We start from the raw sequence: 17,310 nt of genomic DNA, 5'->3' as shown, positions 1-17,310 counted from the left end.
GTGGGGGCCGGAAGCTGGGGAAGAGGGCGTTGGGTGCCAGTTTTCCAGCCATTTCTAAGGCTCAGGTCCCACCCACCCAGGAGCTGAGGAGTCGACGGCCATGGCCACACAGACAGCCTTGGACCTGTTGCTGAACATGAGTGCTCGGCGGGAGCTGGGCAGCGCGGCCCTGCAGGTGAGCTCCTCCCCGGCCCGGCTTTACCCGTGGTGCCAGGTCTGCGCTGGACGCTGGGAGCGGAGGCTAGTGATGGAGTAGACGTGCCCTGCCCTCAGGGAGCTCCCAGTCAGTGGGAGACAGATCCACTGAAACCCAGTGGGCAGACGCAGAGGAGGGGGACCGCTGTGCCAGGGAGGCCCCGGGAGGGCAGAGGCTCTCCCACTCCGCTGTCCGGAGTCACCAGCGGTCTCCGCCATGCTGAGCAGTAAGCACTGCCCGTGCCCATGAGGCTGAACTAGCTTCCCATCTAGCCTAGCACCCTCATTCCACGCCACCTCCCACAGCCCAGAGGCTCCCAAGGCTTTCCTGAGCTCCGACCTCTCACATGCTCCGTGCACCTTAAGCCTAGCACATCTTCGCCCAGGTTCATCATCTTTACTTCTCCCTCCCCTCCCCCCGTGCCTCTCCAGATTCTCTAAGGCGGAGAGAGTTTTGTTAGCACCTCCCATCTCCCAGCCTCTTGAAAAGATGGAGACTGTGTTTGAGATGATGAATTCCAGCAGCTTGGAACAGTGACGTGCTGCTGGGGGACAGCGCTCTGTGGAGGGGAGCCTGCTGTTGGACCTGGAATCTTCAGAGGGTTTAGTTTGTGGCATCTGGGGGTGTGTAGAAATTCTACATTTTTAGATAGTTCAACGTATCAGGCTTTTATAGTTTTTGCCTGTGGTATCATCCTTAGGCCTCTTCACCTCAAGATTATATAAACATTCGTTTGTATTTTCTTCTTAGGGTTTCATTTTTTACACTTAAATTTTTACTCCACCTGGAATTCACTTTTGGTGTGTGCAGAAAGGTAGGGGACTAAGTTTACTTTTTTCCCAGAAGTTGTCCAGTGCAATAAATCGAATCCTCCCATTTTCCCCAGTGGTTCAAAGCATCCCCTTTATCGTGCACTGGATTCCCCCAGGTACAGGAGTCTGTTTCTAGACAAGTTCTGTTCTATTGCTCTGTTTGCCGTTCTCATGCCAGTATCATCCATTTTGGTTGGTTTGTTTTTCTGATTACAAAAACATACGCTTGTGAAACCCAAAATGAGCGTTAAGAATTGTTCTCTTCAGAAGGTGAAAGTCCTTAAGGTTCCTCCCCTCCCCTCCGATTCCACTGTTAACAGGTTAATAAGCGTTTCTGCAGTTTTGTCCACGTGCTCACTAACACAGAGACCTCCTGATCCTTAAAAAATGAGATCACGCCATCCGCGCTCACAGGCAGCCTAGCTTTTCTTCCCTCTGCAGTGTGTGAGGCACAGCCTGGCCACACACACACGTCCAGTCCTTCCTGACGCCTCCACGTCATTCCGTCCTAGGGATGTTCTGAAGCTTATTTCGTCAGGCCTTTACGCGTGGGTGGCTTCCTTGTCATTAACTCAAGGCAGTGCTTCAGTGCACATACATTTTCGGGTGCTCATAAACATGTTTTTTAGTTGGGGGAAAAAAAAGCCTCCTAGAAGTAAATAGAATCAGTGGGTCCCAAGGCGTGACACCTCATAAAAGCTATGTCAGTTACATGACCACCACTAGCGTGTGCTTCCTCACAGCCTCGCCAGCGCTGGGCATCAGTTTTTATAAATCTCTTCCATGTGATGGAAGTATATGTCAGGGTCTTAGTTTATAATTTTGTGATCACAAAAGGGATCGAGTTTCTTTCTTTATGTTCATAGACCATTTTATTTCTTCTCTGATGTATGTTTGTGCCCTGTATCTATTTTTCCATTAAATTATTAATCTCTTTTGTGTAACTTTGCAAGGGCTCTTTGTATGTGTGGGAACTCCACTTTTTATCTCTTATGTGAATTATTAAATACCATCTCCCCCCACGCCCCCAGCTTCTTTGTTTTCTGATCTCATTTTATGGTTTGTTTTTCTGTAGGTTTTAACATATTCTGTCATGATTAGGAAACTTCCCACCCCAAGGATTATAGGAATATCCATATTTTCTTTTAATATGTCTCAAGTTTTATTTGTTACATTTCAATCTTGAAAACATTTGAAGCAGGCTTTGGAGTAGAATGTGAGGTAGACTCTGACGATTGCATTTTTTTCTTAAACGGTCTGCCACTTGTTCCTCTACTTCAGGATTTCTTATCCTTGGCGCTTTGGGCCAGATAACTCCTTGCTGAGGGGGCTGTCCTGCTTGTCTGGCATGTTTGGCAGCATCTCTGGCTTCTGCCCCCTAGGTGCCAACCAATTGTGGCAACCAAAAATGTCTCCAGACGTTGCCCAGTGCCCTTGGGGGGTGGTAACGCTCTAGCCTGTTCTCGTTAAGTCTCTTTCCAGTTGCCAGGAACACACAGTTGGGCTCGTGTGAATACGTCGTGGTGGCACTGGGTCCCGCCAGACCGTGGGTGAGCTTTGAGGCCCTGAGATAGAAAAGGGCCTTGAACGCCAGCTCCTTTGCCACTTGTGCCGTTGCAGGTGGCTGTGGTGAAGTCAGAGGACGTGGAAGCAGGGTTCGCATCCTCTGGTGGGCAGCCCTCCCCAGCAGGTGCCACTCCCCAAGTGGTAGCCCTCCACATGGCAGAGCCAGGGGGCAGCGTGGCCGCCGAGAGCCAGCTAGGCACCCCGGACCTACAGCAGATCACCCTGGCGCCTGGGCCATTTGGCGGGGCTGGCTACAGCGTCATCACGGCACCCACCATGGAGGAGGGCACATCGGCTCCTGGCACACCTTACAGGTGAGATCTGCTGCCTGCGAGACCCCCCGCTCCAGCCGTTTATAGGTGTGCTGGGGGGAGTCAGATGAGGACCCCGCCCACCCAAGCCTAGTTGGCAGGAGGTAAAACTCCTAATACACGTAAAACAATTGGGCTGTAGGGGTGTCGTGTCCCTTCAGGAGATCAAGAGCCACTGAAGATGTGCCGGGCACGTGACATTCGTGACCTCCCTAAAGCATTCCCACGAGACGCATGTTTCCCTCTCTTTACAAATGAGGAGGGAGGCGAAGTAACCCACCTAAGGGCAGACAGGCTGTAGATCTGACCCTGGTCTCTGTGGTTCCAAAGCCCACGTCCTCCTTGTATGGGACGGTCCCTGAGGTCGTTTTAGGAACGAGCTCAGGCTCCTTAGCGACATTGGAGGCCCTGCAGCTGCACTTGGCTTTCTCTACACTGAGCACGTTTGGGGCAGAAACGTTTATGTTTCGCATGTTCGCTGAACCCCTGGGCAGTCTGAGGAAGCCCTGAATTCAAGTACCAGATTGTTCAGCTGGGATGGGAGTCAGAATCCCTGGGCCGGCACCTGGGCAGCCCAGTCTCTCAGCATCTGCCCTTTACCCTTGGCCCGTGGGTCCTTGCAGCCCTGCCTCCCCACTCGCCCTCTCCTCCTGCCCCACCTGGTCAGACTTGGGCTTGACCCCTGGAGCCCTTCACCTCGCCACCCCCCAGCATGCCCATCGAGGGGGCAGGGATGACCGCTTCTGAGAAGGACGATCTCTGGACACTTGGTCGCCATTTACGCAGAGGCAGCGGAGGTTCGGCTGGTAAAGGGAGGAGCCAGGGGTCAACCTGCGGTGGCAGTCACTCCTCAGTTGATGCCTTTCTTGGGGAAGGGGACTCCTGTGGCCCTCCATCCTCTCCTGGAACGCTGCCTTACCCCCCCTCCTCTGCCCACAGCGAGGAGCCCCCCGGGGAGGCAGCCCAGGCCGCGGTTGTGAGTGACACCTTGAAAGAAGCTGGTACCCACTTCATCATGGCCGCCGACGGGACCCAGCTGCACCACATCGAGGTGAGGCTAGGGGTAGCCACCTCTACTCTTCCCATTTCTTCCTGCCTCCCTCCGTCGCTCCAAGCCTCACGCTCCCCTGCCTGTCCACAGCTGACTGCACATGGCCCCATCTCCTTCCCAAGTCCAGACGCCCTGGCCTCTGGAGCCAAGTGGCCCTTGCTGCAGTGTGGGGGGCTGCCCAGAGACGGCCCTGAGCCCCCGTCTCCAGCCAGGACCCGCCGAGTGGGGGACCCCCAGGGCTCTGCCTCCCCACCTCCTGCTGCCAGCAAAGCCCTGGGCCTGGTAGTGCCCCCCTCGCCACCATCTGCAGCCACTGCGTCGTCAAAGAAGTTTTCCTGCAAGATCTGCGCTGAGGCCTTCCCCGGCCGAGCTGAGATGGAAAGTCACAAACGGGCCCACGCTGGGCCTAGTGCCTTCAAGTGTCCCGACTGCCCCTTCAGCGCTCGCCAGTGGCCCGAGGTCCGGGTAGGTGCCCCCGTCCCCCTGCTGGCACCCGTCTGTGTAACAAGCCTGGACTGAGTACCCCCCCAGGCCAGGTCCTCCGCTCCCTGCTGGGGTCAGAGATGACTCAGCAAGGCCCCAGCTCTCAGGGGGCTCAGTCTGGCGGGGAGGCACGCCAGGCGGTGACTAACACCCGACAGCGTCCCCAGTGTGAACTAAGTGCGCACAGCAGAGCACAGATGGGGAACGAGTCACGTGGACTTGGGGTGCTGGGGGGATGTCCCAGAGGTGATGGCTGAGCTGGGCCTGCAGGAGCAGAGGAGCGGTGGCGTGAGGCAGCTGGGGAGAGTCGAGTCGTCCAGAACACTGAGGGCACAGTGTCCCAGGGAGGTGCGGGGGTCGGTTCCGGGGACTCCGTCTGTTCACCCGAAAATCATCGGTTCTCAGATCCGAGCGCGTGCTGAATCCTCACAGTGGCTCAGTGAGGGGAGCGGGGCCCAGAACCCAGAGTGTCAGAGCTGGGGGCGACCTTCAGAGGCCCCTCTTTGAGCCTGTACGTCTCACAGGGGTGAGCTGAGTGTCAGCAGACACAGGGCTTTCCGAGCGGCCTCACGACCGAGCTCGTGGCTCTCGAACACCCAGCAGTGCCAGACCTTGGCCTGGCTGGTACTTCTCACCCAGCTCCTCCCACATCCACCGCGCCTGAGGTCAGGGTCCCTGGCTCCCCTGTCCGTGCGGAGCCATCTGTCCTCACCCAGCCGGTGCCCCGACTGCCCCATCTGCAGGCCCACATGGCGCAGCACTCAAGCCTGCGGCCCCACCAGTGCAACCAGTGCAGCTTCGCTTCCAAGAACAAGAAGGATCTGCGGCGCCACATGCTGACCCACACCAACGAGAAGCCCTTCGAGTGCCACCTCTGCGGGCAGCGGTGAGGCCGGGCGCAGGCGGGCAGGGGTTGCCGGGCACGCGTCGTGGGGCCGCCCCTGAGCCGCCTTCCTTCGCCCTCAGCTTCAACCGGAACGGGCACCTCAAGTTCCACATCCAGCGGCTGCACAGTCCCGATGGGAGGAAGGTGGCAACCCCGACCACGCGGGCCCCGGCCCAGACCAAGACCCCCACCCAGACCATCATCCTGAACAGTGACGAGGAGACGCTGGCCACGCTGCACAGTGAGTGGCGCCTGGGGCCCCGGGGTGGACAAAGGACTTGAGCCACTGCCCCAGAAGGCACCCTTGGACCAGGGCGGGGCCAGGGCGTCTCAGGTTCCCCTGGAGCCCCTGAACGAGCGTCCACCCCTCTCTGCCCAGCTGCACTCCAGTCCAGTCACGGGGTCCTGGGCCCAGAGCGGCTACAGCAGGCACTGGGCCAGGAACACATCATTGTGGCCCAGGAACAGACAGTGACCGATCAGGTGAGAGCCTGGGCTGGGGGCCCTGCTGGCAGGTCATGGGCAGGGGTGAGGGCACACAGAAATCTGAAGCTAGAGCTGACCTGGCCCTGACAGGAGGAAGCCACCTACATCCAAGAGATCACTACAGCAGATGGCCAGATGGTCCAGCACCTGGTGACATCTGATAACCAGGTGAGCTGCTGCCGCCACCTCAGCCCTGAGTGCCCGCCCTCCTCCCCCCAACCTCCAGGCCCCATTCCCAGGAAGGGGTTGGGGGAACGGTACTTTCCAAACTCCTCCTCCACCTGCCATTGCTGACAGGGTGTCCCTGACCCCCCTGCTCTACCTTCCTCGCTGAGCTCCCAAGGAGCGGGGCCCCAGCACCTGCCTCTTCTCCCCCCTTCCTCAGGTACAGTACATCATCTCCCAGGACGGAGTCCAGCACCTGCTCCCCCAGGAATATGTCGTGGTCCCGGAGGGCCATCACATCCAGGTAGGCCAGGCCTGGGACGCAGGTGAGGAGTGAGAAGAGGGGTGTACATCCTCCTTGGAGAGTAACTGGATTGGCTCTCTCTCTCCAGGTACAGGAGGGCCAGATCACACACATCCAGTATGAACAAGGGGCGCCGTTCCTTCAGGAGTCCCAGGTAGGGCCCTTGGGGACCAGGTGGAGCCAGGGCCACAGGCAGGGGTCCTGGTAAGGCCACATCTCATTGGCCACATCTCGATCTGCCTCTCTCCTCCAGATCCAGTATGTGCCGGTGTCCCCAGGCCAGCAGCTTGTCACACAGGCCCAGCTTGAGGCTGCAGCACACTCAGCTGTCACAGGTATGGGGCTGGACCCTGAGGGTCTTGGGGGCCTGGGGCCCAGGCCTAGTTCCTGGGCCTCAGGCTCACCATCCTTTCCCCTCCCCTGGCAGCGGTGGCCGATGCTGCCATGGCCCAAGCCCAAGGCCTATTCGGCACGGAGGAGGCAGTGCCTGAACACATCCAACAGCTGCAACATCAGGGCATCGAGTACGACGTCATCACCCTGACCGATGACTGAGCCCCAGGGGCCCAACAAAGACCATGGATATTGGGGCCAGCCCTGCTTGGGGTGGGGGGGCCCACTGGGACTCCCTCGCTGCTCCACCTAGGATCTCCAGATACTGAGCAGCCAGCATCCTATCACTCCTGGGGAGCCAGACCTGTGCTGCTGGGGTTAGGGGACAGCCGTGGGCCCCAGCCAGGACATGCTGCGGGCCCCAGCCTGCAGGCAGGCTTTGGGAGAGAGATTTATTTTTGTTTGGATGGACCCACTGGCCCCTCAGTCTCAATAAAGGGACCAGAGTCCAGCCTTGGCCAGCTCACTTTGTCCATGTGCTGCTACAGCCAGAACGAGGCAAGGATTTAGGAAGGAGGAGGAGCCCACCACAGCCCGCAAGGGTGGAAACGAGGTGGAAGCTGCCCAGCCCCGCAGTGCATCATCTTGGCCTGCCTCTGTAAGTACAGTGGCCCACCAGGGCAGACCCTCGGGGCAAAGGCCCGATACTGGGAGAGATGGCTAAGCTGGTGAAAGCCCCACTGAGCACCTTCAGACCCTGCCTCCTCCCCGGCCTCGGGGGAGCACTGGCTCCTTGCCTAGAGGTCCTCAGAGCACAGCCAGGTGCCTGCAGAGGCCACATGCCCCGACCAGGTGCCTCTGACCTGCTCTTCCTCCTGATCCTTGACTGGAAAACACAGCTGGCTGCCCACTCACTGTGCTGGCTCCAGGGCCAGCAGGCATCTAGGTTTCTGCCTCGACACAGCTACCTGCCCTCTGCTCCCCAGAGGGATCAGTGAAGCTGATAGCAGCTGTGGGAGTTTGGGGCTTGCAGATTATTGATGCAGGGAGGGCTCTGGACCCTTCAGACCTCCTGGACGTAGGCGGAGGCCACCAGGGACCCAGGTGTGGGGACGACAGGATGAGAAGTTAGTAAGATACCGGAGCCCTCGGTTGGGTGTGCGGGCCCAGGGCTCATGAGAAGGTGAGCCTGGATGTAGCGGACTGTGGTCCCAGAAGTCGCTCCAGGTTCCTCAGCCTTCTCTGCCCTCAAGACCCTCACACATTCTTGAGGGGGGGAGGTGGTTCTGTATTTCCTTTTACAAATGAAACAAGGTGGCAACATGATGGGGGCCAGGAAGGAAGGGAAGGCGTGGGGCCTATTTACAGGGGACTTGGAGTGAGTTTGAGGTGGGAGGTTGGGGGGATGCGGGCAGGGAGGGGAAGCCCTGACAGAGCTGTAATCTTCCTATGTCATTGGCAGTCTGGGTCCTGCTGCCACCCCAGAAGGAGGGTCCTGGGATCCACTCAGCCCCAGGAGGCCTGAGCGCCAGCAGTCCAGACCAGCACCCTGGGGCTCCTCCTCCCCGCAGGATGTGTTAAGTGGAGTGAGGCTCCCGGCTGGGGCCCTGCTCGCGGCCTGAGTCCCTGTCCTTGGCCTCCGAGGAGGACGACGAGGAGCCGACAGAGCCATGGCTGCGGCCCGACTGCCGGTAGGCGGCGCTCAACTCCTGCAGCCGCTCAGGCGTCGGCCCCCACTTGGCAAATCCAGGGTCGTTCTGTAGGAAGAGCACGGCCGTGCTGTGGACAGCCTTGTAGTGCATTTCCTCCCTGCGGGCAGAGGCAGCGGCTCAGGGAGGGGCCCGGCCCGGCCTGGTCAGCCCTGCCCGGCAGCCCAGCCCCCCTGCCCCGCCCGCCCAGCACCCACTTCTTGCAGACATGCTGGGAGCCGCTGCGGTACTCGTGCTCGAAGGCGGGCAGGACCAGCTGGTGGCGCTTGAAGCGGCTCTGCTCCATGCGGGTGAGCGCTGGGGTCGGGGGTTCCCGCCACTCGGGGATGAACACGATGAAGGACAGGGGCTCTGGCGAGCTCTCGAGCAGTTTCTGTGGGAGGGGCCCACGGTGGCCATCAGGGCCTGGCCCTCCAGCAGCCGGCCATCTTGCTCGCCGCCCCCCACCCGTGGCGACACACCCACCTCAAAGTGAGAGACCATGGCATCCATGAGCTCCTCGCAGAAGGGAGGGTTGGCCTCGAAGGAACCACTCAGCGGGGAGAAGTCCAGGCAGGGCCTGGGGACAGAGGCGAGCATTTCAGGTCCCAGGACCCAGTCCCTCCACCAAACACAGGCGCTGCCCCCACGTGTAGGCAGCCACGTTGGAGAGATGGCTCTGGGCAGGCCAGAGGCCACGAGTCACCCTAATTCTGGGACAAGGCGTGGCCATCTCTGTTGAATGGATGAGGACACAGAGGCTCGGGCTTGGTGACCCAAGTTCACTGAACTGGTTAGTGGAGGAGCTGGAGCCCCAGTCCAGTTCTGATCCCAGTGCCACCACAGCACGAGCCACACCCAGGAATCCCCTGCTGCTGAGCTTGCCCTCTTGCTAGCCGGGCGGCAGCTGCCTCTCTCATCCATCCGCACCCCCAGGCCCCCGCCACACCTCTCACTCCTCTCAGTGCCCGGAACCAGGCGCTGCTGCTCCACACCTGGGCTAATTCTCTTGAGAGCCACAGGCTGGGTGAGGGCGTGGCACAGGCTCCCAGACACTGAGCCACATGTCCCAGGTCACACAGCTGGGGGGGTGGGGGCGGGGCAGGGATTCCACCCCAGACTGCCCAGCTCCAAAGCCCTCAAGCCTCGGGGAGCAGCTGACCCAGGTGGGCTCTGTGCTCTGGAGGATGGCTGCCTGGGCAAGCGGGAACCCACCGGGCCCGGACCCTCACCCGCGGGAGCCGAAGTAGCCGTCCGTGTCGGGGAAGGCGGAGCAGTACTGGCGAAAGTAGCAGTTGAGGGGTGAGGCGAAGCACTCAAAGCTGACGCCGAAAAGCCGGTGGAGGGCCTCGAAGACGTGCACGGGCAGCGACCCCTGCAGGCCTGTCCCCTCGTAGAGGCCCACGCCGAACATCATCTGCAGAGCAGCGGCGCTCAGCCTCTGGGGCGCAGCCTCCCCCCGCTCCAGAGGAGCCCCCACTCCAGCTGCCCCAGGCCCGTACCTGGTACCGGCGGAGAAGACACCAGACTCGGGGCAGGAACCTCTCAAAGGCAGAATCGTCGATGCAGCTGTAGCGGTAAAGGAGCCACTGTAGGACAGAAAGCAGGGGCTTCAGCAGCAGCCCTTCCCTCCCTCGTCACTGCCTCCTGCAGAGGACTCCAGGTCCAGAAAGATCAGCCCTTCACACCCCCCTCCTGGGGCACCTGCCTCCCCCACCCCCCAGCTCTTACCAGCTTGCTGAAGTAGTTGCGGCTGACCTTGACCATCTCGCCCTTATACCGGATGCAGACCACGTTATTCTCCACGTGCATTTCCACGCTGGGCATGGGAGGTGCAGACACGGCCAGCCGTACTGGATAGCAGTACACCAGGCGGGGCTCCACCTCGGGGGCCTCCACCTCCTCTGTGGGCAGGAGAAGAGTGAGGGGCCGCCAACTCTCACCCTGGACAGCCTCAGTGCCTACCGAGGGCCAGGCGCTTCACACGCGCAGCCCAGTAACCAAGGGCGGTAAGTCTCACCCTGTGGAGGTGCAAACTGCAGCTCAGACAGTTCGGTAACGAAGGAAACAGCTAGGCAACTGGCAGGCGCGAGAACCAGTGGCCCACGTCAACACGCTCCGTACTGACTCGGGCCCCCGGGCCACCATGCCTTGGGGCCTGGTAGCCAAGCTGTGGGTTTGTTGCCAGGCAGAAGTATGAGACCTGCACTGCTTCGTCATCATAGTCACAATACCTTATTTAGGGATCTTTTGGGGCCCAGCACTTTAGTTCCCAGGGAATCCTCACACGCTCCTGTGGCCAGGTGTCTCACCTCAGTGAGGCTTGCAGAGAACGGATGTGAAGCAGGTCCACCTGACTACTTAGCCCTGGCCTGTCTCGCTCTCCCTCCTCCGGCTCTCCCTTTCTCATCCCTTCTTCTGTTTCCTAGAGGAGTGCTAAAACCCCAGAGCCGAAGGCCACAGCATGTCTCGCCCCAAGCGCTGCCGGGAGAAACAGGCTTCCCCAAACCAGCTGGCGGCCTTGAGGCTCAGCCTCACTTGTCCCTTTGTCAGGGCCCGGGATACCGAGTTGGTGGCGTCACAGCTGGCTCCTCGCCACCTGGCGCCTTACCTGGGATGTTGTTTTCCTTGAGAATGGCAAGGTGCTTCTCTCGGATCCGTTTGACGTACTCCAGAGAGATGTGGTAGATCTTACTGCAGATACCCTCCACGGAGTCCTTGGCTGCGGCCGAGACGTGGGGGCCACACTGCCTCCGCAGATGCTCCAGGCGATCCTGGAGGAGACACTCCTGATCAGGGCTCTGGTGGGCGGGCTGGGGAGGGCTGTTAGATTCCAACAGTCCTCGTTCCGAAACAGGCTCTGCTACTTACTAGCTGTGTCACTTGGACAAATCCCTCAGCATCTGTGAATCTTATTCCTCAGCTGCTAAGGGAACACAAAATACTTACCTAACAGGGCAGTTTGAATATTAAATGCGATCATTCCCATTAAGGGCTTGCCAAGCTCCTGGCATACAGTAAGTGTCCGATAAATGCCAGCACTTATTGTTGGGGTTACACTGGGCCAAATCCCTTGATACTTGCTGGGGAAACAGACAAACCAGGCACAATCCCTGCTTATAAGGCATTTGCAGTCTACGGGGAGAAAGACTGTTGTAAGACAGGGGCCCTGTGGTCACTGCAGATTTGCAATTTGAGCTTTTAGCAATTTGTAATTATACTGAATTGCACGTGTCAAAGTGATGGGTGAAAGTGAGTCACTCTGGCTAGTGAGTACACCTACCTTTGTCACTCTCTACGTGTCAAGTACACAGTTACTATCGTGAAGTGCAAAACCTTGTCTCTTGTGAAAAATGGTCCTGAAAAGAAAGCCCGTTGCTAGTGCTGGTGGAGAGTTAAAGAAGTGATGGGTTTGGGCCAGAAAACAGAATTGTTTTGAACACATTAAAGTGGGCGATTGAATCTGGTAGTAGCTCTTAACTGAAATAGGGCCACACACACCCAAGAAAAGGCAGTTTGTCGATCTGTTTCCAAAAATCTACAGGGAGGTGTTGAACATTCATTAAGTTGAAAAGGCAGCTACTTATGGTGTGTGGCCGAGCACAGGATTCTATTAAGAACGCGAACGGAAATGTTCTCTGGGAGAAAGCCAGGAGCCTAGAGGAACATCTTCAGATGTGAGTCTGGGGACTGATGACTGTCGAAGGTCCACTGTACTACTGTACAGAAGGCTGACGGGGGGCCCGCCCAGCCTCGGCAGGCAGAGTGGGCTTCTCGAAGACGGTGGCCACAGAGCCTTTCCACCGCTGGCCTTCCGGCTGCGGCCACTCACCATATAGTCCTCCTTGGAGGCGGAGTGGTCCTTCCGCAGCCAGCTGAAGGTATCCTCCACGTTCCACTTGACCACCTTCCTGCTGTCGGGAGATGCACTCCTGCCAGTTGAGGGTACATAAAGGGGCCGGCTGTTGAGCGTCTGCTCCACCCTCCCTCCTCCTCCCATCCTACTTCCACTGGCATTTGGGCATCAAACCCAGGCTGACATCATGACCCTTGTTCTGCCTTTGGGAGCTGGCCCCACTCCTGCCGCCAAGCGCAAGGACAGGGCCCTGAGAGTGGGCCAAATGGCCTGTGCCCTCCTCCCCCACTCTGCTCAGAGCCCCCTTGTGCCAGGGTCACGAGACGGAGCCAAACCTGGACTCGATGAGCCGCCTGGCAGCCTCTGCGTATTTGAAGAGCAGACGCTTGGCTTCCTCCCGGAACTTGATTCGGGATAACCTGGGTTAGAGAGCAGGCAGAGTTAGAGCCCTTCTATACCGGCCTGGGCACACAAACCAAGTTGCCGGGGTCGGCCGCAGCTGCGGGGCTGTACCTGATGGGAATGTCATTCATGATTTCACGAAACATGGAAGGTGACACGACCGGTTCGCAGTTGCTCGGCAACAGAGGATCAGAGCCTTTGTCCACGACCTTGCGCTCCAACATCCAGCGGTTGAAGGATTCCCGGGGGGGCTCGATGCCTGTGGGACGGGAGAGCTGATGAAAGTCTGGATTGAGTCAGCGGGCTCCATGCCAGCCGGCACAGGAGGCATGGCATGGGCACTGGAGGTGCAACAGTAAACAAGACAGCCCCTGTTATGTCAGGAGCTTAGTCCTAGGCAACATTTCCCAGAGTATTCTGAGAATTGCTAGTTTTACAAAGGGTGTTACAAAGGGTAACAGAGGGGAGGGAGGGATTCTATATTTCAGCCAAGTTAAGCAGGCTTACCTGCTACTTAATAAAAGCTACAGTTTATTACGCATTTACTCCTTGTAGTAACGCTGTGAGGTACAGGTGCTCGGGTTTTTATGCCCTTTTACAGATACATGACAAGGCTTCGAACAGTGCCTGGCAAACAGTGAGCACTGGAAGTGTTAATGATTGGTTTTGTTGTTTGGGCGTTACTGATCCCAGCCACCCTTTATGTAGGCACTGTTACTGTCGCTATCTTACAGATGAGGAAACTCAAGAGCAGAGAAGTTAATCGATAAACCCGAGGTCACAGAGCCAGTGGTTAGTGGAGCCGGGACCCCTCCACAGCACACGCTCAACCACTGGGCTCCACTGGCCAAGCCCTAGCTCTTGCTAACGGTGGATGGAAGCAAAGGAAGCTGGGGCCCAGGAGGCAGTTACCCTCTCGCTGCTGGCACAGCTCCCGGTAGTGCTGCCGAAGCTTCAGGATGAGCTGGGAACGGAGCAGCTCCACCTCAGGATGCGGAGGCAGCACCTCTGATGGCCCCCGGTGCTTGATGACAGCGTTGGTCTGAATGTCGAGATCCCAGTACACCCTTGGGGCACAGACGGGAGCAATGAGGAAAGGGATGCCCTGCTTGCCACCCCACAGTCCCAGGCAGGCCGACCATCGGTGATCGGCACTCCCAAGCCAATCAGCAGGGACTCACTCAGTGGGTCGGAGGAGAGCTGCCTGCTGTTTATCTTCAGGGGATGTCCCCCAAATCTTCAGGGTTGGGGTTCCTGGGATGCTGGGGGAGCTGGGCACTGACGGGCCCGTGGGTGTCATGGGGATGTCAATCTGGAGCAAGAGTCAAAGGCGTCAGGTCAGGAGAGCTGGCCCACGCGCCAACGCCGTGTGCACCTGGTGAGCTGCGCCCCGGGCCCCCTCCTGACCAGTCTGCCGATGCTCAGCACTCACAGGGCACCTGACTGGGCTGCCACGGCCCAGCCAGCTCCTGAGTCCACACACACTCACCTTGGGCTTCTTCACGCCATTGCCACTGGGCTGCTCTTCCGAGAGCTGCCGCTTTCGGGGCTTGTTCTCAGCCGGGGGGGTTTCCACCAAGCTTGAGTCTTGGGGCAGGGGGGTCGCATTCAGCCCCAAAGGGTCCGACTGGTGGAGGGAGACCAGCAGAGTTGCAACCAGGGCCAGCGGCTTAGGAGTCCCAGTACTGCGGAGGCCTGACGCCTCCTGCGCCCCCGCTCCCACTCCTTGGAGAAGAGCAGAGGGGCTGGGATGCGGGAGGGACGCTCGGCTCCACTCCTGCCTGCTCCTTGCGACTGTGCACCCCGGGGGAGTGCTTCCCCTTCCTAATTCCCTCACCTTCAGAACAGCCAAGCTGAGACCGACCTCGCCACTGAAAAGGTGATTAAAGGACCAGTTTAACATGACATCTGGCATGGGATCAGTGCCCAGTACATGTTAGCTGCTTCTCCTTAAGAACCAGAATGGGGGACTCCACTGGCAGTCCGGTGGTTAGGACTCCGAGCTTTCACTGCTGAGAGCGCAGGTTCAACACCTGGTGGGGGAACTAAAGATTCCGCAAGCCGCTCAGAGCGGCCAGAAAAAAGAAAAAAGAACTAGAATGAAAATTAGGAATAAAGGGAAAACTCAAGAGACTCTGGGAAGTCTTTTGAAGACACCGAGGGTATGTGTGTGATGGTGGGCAGCAGGGCCTAGCCCTGAAATCCCTCAGGTGCGAGTCCTGCTCTGCCTCTTACTGGCTTGAGGTCTTGAGCCAGTCACTTCCCCTCTCTGAGCCTGTGTCTTCATCTGCAACATGGGGGTGGATCGTGCCAAGAAAGGCTGCCCCAACTGACGGCAATCCAAAAGCCCACATTCCCGCCAGACAGCCCGTGCCCCCACGTCCCCATCACGTGGACATTCCAGTTCCCAGACAGTGCTCCTCCCCGCACCCGACTTCACTCAGCCTACCTTCCCACCTTAAACGCTGGTTCACAGAGAAGCCTTCCCTGTCCCCTTCCCTTCCCCAGACCCGCTAAGGATCCCGGCTGTACTCTGACACAATTCTTCACGCAGGTGCTATACTGTAATCCTCCTGGCCCCTCCAGTAGACTGTCCCCTGAGCATGCAGAGGCAGGACCAGGTCTATCTTGTTAACAACCACATCACAGGCACAGTGCCCAACATGCAGTACGAATTCAGCATCGTACACTACAATCATCTTTATAGGTGTCAGTCTCTCCTACTGAAGTATAGGTTCCATGAGGGCAGGATTGTGTCTGTCTTGCTTGGCATTGTGTCCCCAGGTCCTGACACAGGGCTAGGTACATAATAGCTGCTCTGGGTACATTTGGGGAAGGCCCAGATGCCAGAAGCCGCCAAGACCCCTGCCTGAGGCCGGCACTCACAATCACATCGTGCTGGCCCAGCACGGGCATCTCCCACAGGGACTGGTTGGTGAATCGGTTGAAGTAGTAGGGACGGTTCTCCCTTCTGCTCCAGCACTTCTCCCAGCCAGCGTGCACCAGCTCCTCTGCAAGCAAGCACGGAGCCCAGCCAGGGTCAAGACTGCTTTCCAGGCACCCTTCCTACCCCACCACCCAACCACTGCCCCTCGCCAGTACCTGGGAGGTCCTGCACCAGGCGGACGGGCTTTGGAGAACAGGGCTGGCTCTGATTGGAGGTGCCTGGGGAGTGACTCAACAAGGATGCTTCCTCCCGGGGGCTGCCGTGATTCTCATTGGCCATCTCAGCACCCACACCGGACCTGCCACACAGAGGACCGAAGGGTGTCAGGGCCAGCAGGGCATGGAGGTCAGTTCCACCCCCGCACTGCACCCCAGTTACAATCCACAAGGGCCCCAGTGACCACCTGCACATGTGGAGAAACCAATCCAGTCCCTTCCTGGACGGCCAGCCTTGTGCCACAGGAGCCCTCAGCTCTAAGTTGCAGTTCCCTCAACTGTAAATGGGTGCACTCCCGTTGCTCTTTTGGCCTGGAATACTCTTTCCCCACTTCTCTGCCTGGCTTGCCACTAGGTCCACATCCTCCAGGCACCCTTCCTTGATCCTCCCTTCCCCAGGCTAGGTGATCAGAGTCCTAGGATTGTAGGATTGTAGCACTCAAATAGTCTGGTCCATTAACTTGGTTTGTCTCCCCATTAGACTGTCAGAACTCCCAGGCCTCAGTACTGGGTACAGTTCAGCTCTCTCCAGTGCTCAGCATGGTACCTGGACCCAGCAGGAGCTGTATTCATTCTGCCAATGTTTACAAAGCACCAACAGTGGCAGACAAGACAGAACAGAGTCTGCCCTTGAGAAGCTGTTACCGTAAGAAGAAATAGTAACTGCTCCTCTTTCCTTTTCCTATCCAGTAAAATCTAACTGGAACACAGCACAGCCCAGGAAGGGGCATGGCATCTAATTAGATGCCTTGTTCTACACTACAGAGCAGGAAGAACCAGTAGGACTGAGAAGGAATACCGAGTTCAGTCCTTCATAATCCCCAGGTGAAAACATACTTTAAACACCAGGAAGAAGGTCAGCTCCTTCTGATTTGTATTCCTAACTACCCCACCCAAAGCACACCCAGCACAAGCCTCAATGGCCAAAGTGGTTCCCAACCTGGCTGTCAGACTCCTAGGGGCCAACTGAGGTCAGCCTGGTGCTCCTAAAGTTGTTTTCAATGTCACAACACCCAAAAGAAATCAAACATTTACCCACAAAAAGACCACAAAGGCACATTTAAACACTGGTTATCTTTGCTACTGAAATTTTATCAACTGACTGCTGTCACATTGATTATCTCATGACAATCAGAAGCTCTGACGGTTGTTGGCGACATCATAGCGATCACTGGCTTGTTGATTTTATTGTACACCCAGTCACAGACATCTTTGTTAATTTGGAAAGGGGAAAATGAACGGTTACTTTGTCTGTACAGTTTGGCAGATAAAAATGCAGGGAACAAGAGAACACACATACAACAAAAGGGGGCCAGGATAAAAAGGTTTGGAACCACTGACCAAGGGGAGATGCCTTGGTCCTCTGGGGAAGAGGAATTCCCGGTGCCTCGGGGCGGACCCACAGGTCTCAAGGCTGAACAAGGTCCCTCTTTCTCTCACCCTCTGGGGTCTGCAACGCTAGCATGAGAGGGCTTTCTTCTCCGGCCAGATGGACCCCCCTGGTCCCACAGAGGCAGTGGGGAGGCCTGCAGGAAAGCGTGCAGTGCAGGCGTGTGGGCTGGTCAGCAGTGGAGTGGACGGGAGCCCAGGGGATTCCTTGCATCAGCAA

General features: G+C 57.9%; 3 protein-coding genes across 11 annotated transcripts in view; 1 reads left to right on the top strand and 2 right to left on the bottom strand.

Annotated features, from left to right (window-relative positions):
* Window positions 1-7,104, top strand: part of ZNF335 (zinc finger protein 335) — an 18,854-nt gene extending 11,750 nt beyond the window's left edge. For 2 of the 4 annotated variants that reach the window (XM_060284327.1, XM_030848706.2), the window contains exons 17-28: window positions 81-175; window positions 2,629-2,888; window positions 3,825-3,936; window positions 4,027-4,401; window positions 5,163-5,305; window positions 5,386-5,546; window positions 5,685-5,788; window positions 5,882-5,959; window positions 6,177-6,260; window positions 6,349-6,414; window positions 6,514-6,595; window positions 6,688-7,104. In XM_060284327.1, coding sequence (XP_060140310.1) covers window positions 81-175; window positions 2,629-2,888; window positions 3,825-3,936; window positions 4,027-4,401; window positions 5,163-5,305; window positions 5,386-5,546; window positions 5,685-5,788; window positions 5,882-5,959; window positions 6,177-6,260; window positions 6,349-6,414; window positions 6,514-6,595; window positions 6,688-6,815 — 1,688 coding nt within the window. In that variant the 3' untranslated portion in view covers window positions 6,816-7,104. Of the gene's footprint in view, window positions 1-80; window positions 176-2,628; window positions 2,889-3,824; window positions 4,402-5,162; window positions 5,306-5,385; window positions 5,547-5,684; window positions 5,789-5,881; window positions 5,960-6,176; window positions 6,261-6,348; window positions 6,415-6,513; window positions 6,596-6,687 lie in introns of all 4 variants that reach the window. The other 2 variants (XM_030848704.3, XM_060284326.2) reach the window with 1 other exon arrangement.
* On the bottom strand, window positions 6,498-17,281 carry PCIF1 (phosphorylated CTD interacting factor 1). Of its 3 annotated transcripts, none has more exons than XM_030848708.3 (16): window positions 17,142-17,281; window positions 15,642-15,784; window positions 15,426-15,550; window positions 14,029-14,166; window positions 13,721-13,851; window positions 13,452-13,606; window positions 12,651-12,798; window positions 12,473-12,556; window positions 12,114-12,213; window positions 10,893-11,055; window positions 10,013-10,185; window positions 9,784-9,870; window positions 9,514-9,698; window positions 8,768-8,861; window positions 8,500-8,675; window positions 6,500-8,402 (listed from the first exon to the last, which is right to left on the bottom strand). In XM_030848708.3, exons 2-16 carry the CDS (start codon window positions 15,763-15,765, stop codon window positions 8,171-8,173), a joined length of 2,115 nt encoding a protein of 704 aa, XP_030704568.1. In that variant the 5' UTR covers window positions 15,766-15,784; window positions 17,142-17,281; the 3' UTR covers window positions 6,500-8,170. The 3 variants fall into 3 exon arrangements, with proteins under 3 accessions (XP_060140316.1, XP_030704568.1, XP_030704567.1); XM_030848707.3 differs by having other exon boundaries at window positions 17,043-17,181; XM_060284333.2 differs by lacking the exons at window positions 15,642-15,784; window positions 17,142-17,281 and having other exon boundaries at window positions 6,498-8,402; window positions 14,029-14,264; window positions 15,426-15,553.
* The window catches only part of CTSA (cathepsin A), a 34,466-nt gene continuing 33,928 nt past the window's right edge, over window positions 16,773-17,310 (bottom strand). For all 4 annotated transcript variants that reach the window (XM_030848714.3, XM_070043542.1, XM_070043541.1 and 1 more), the window contains exon 19: window positions 16,773-17,310. The gene's annotated coding sequence lies outside the window, so the exon portion shown is untranslated.

Source organism: Globicephala melas, chromosome 15, assembly GCF_963455315.2.
Source record: "Globicephala melas chromosome 15, mGloMel1.2, whole genome shotgun sequence".
In the NCBI taxonomy this organism is placed as follows: domain Eukaryota; kingdom Metazoa; phylum Chordata; class Mammalia; order Artiodactyla; family Delphinidae; genus Globicephala; species Globicephala melas.
This window is presented reverse-complemented; position numbering and strand designations above follow the sequence as displayed.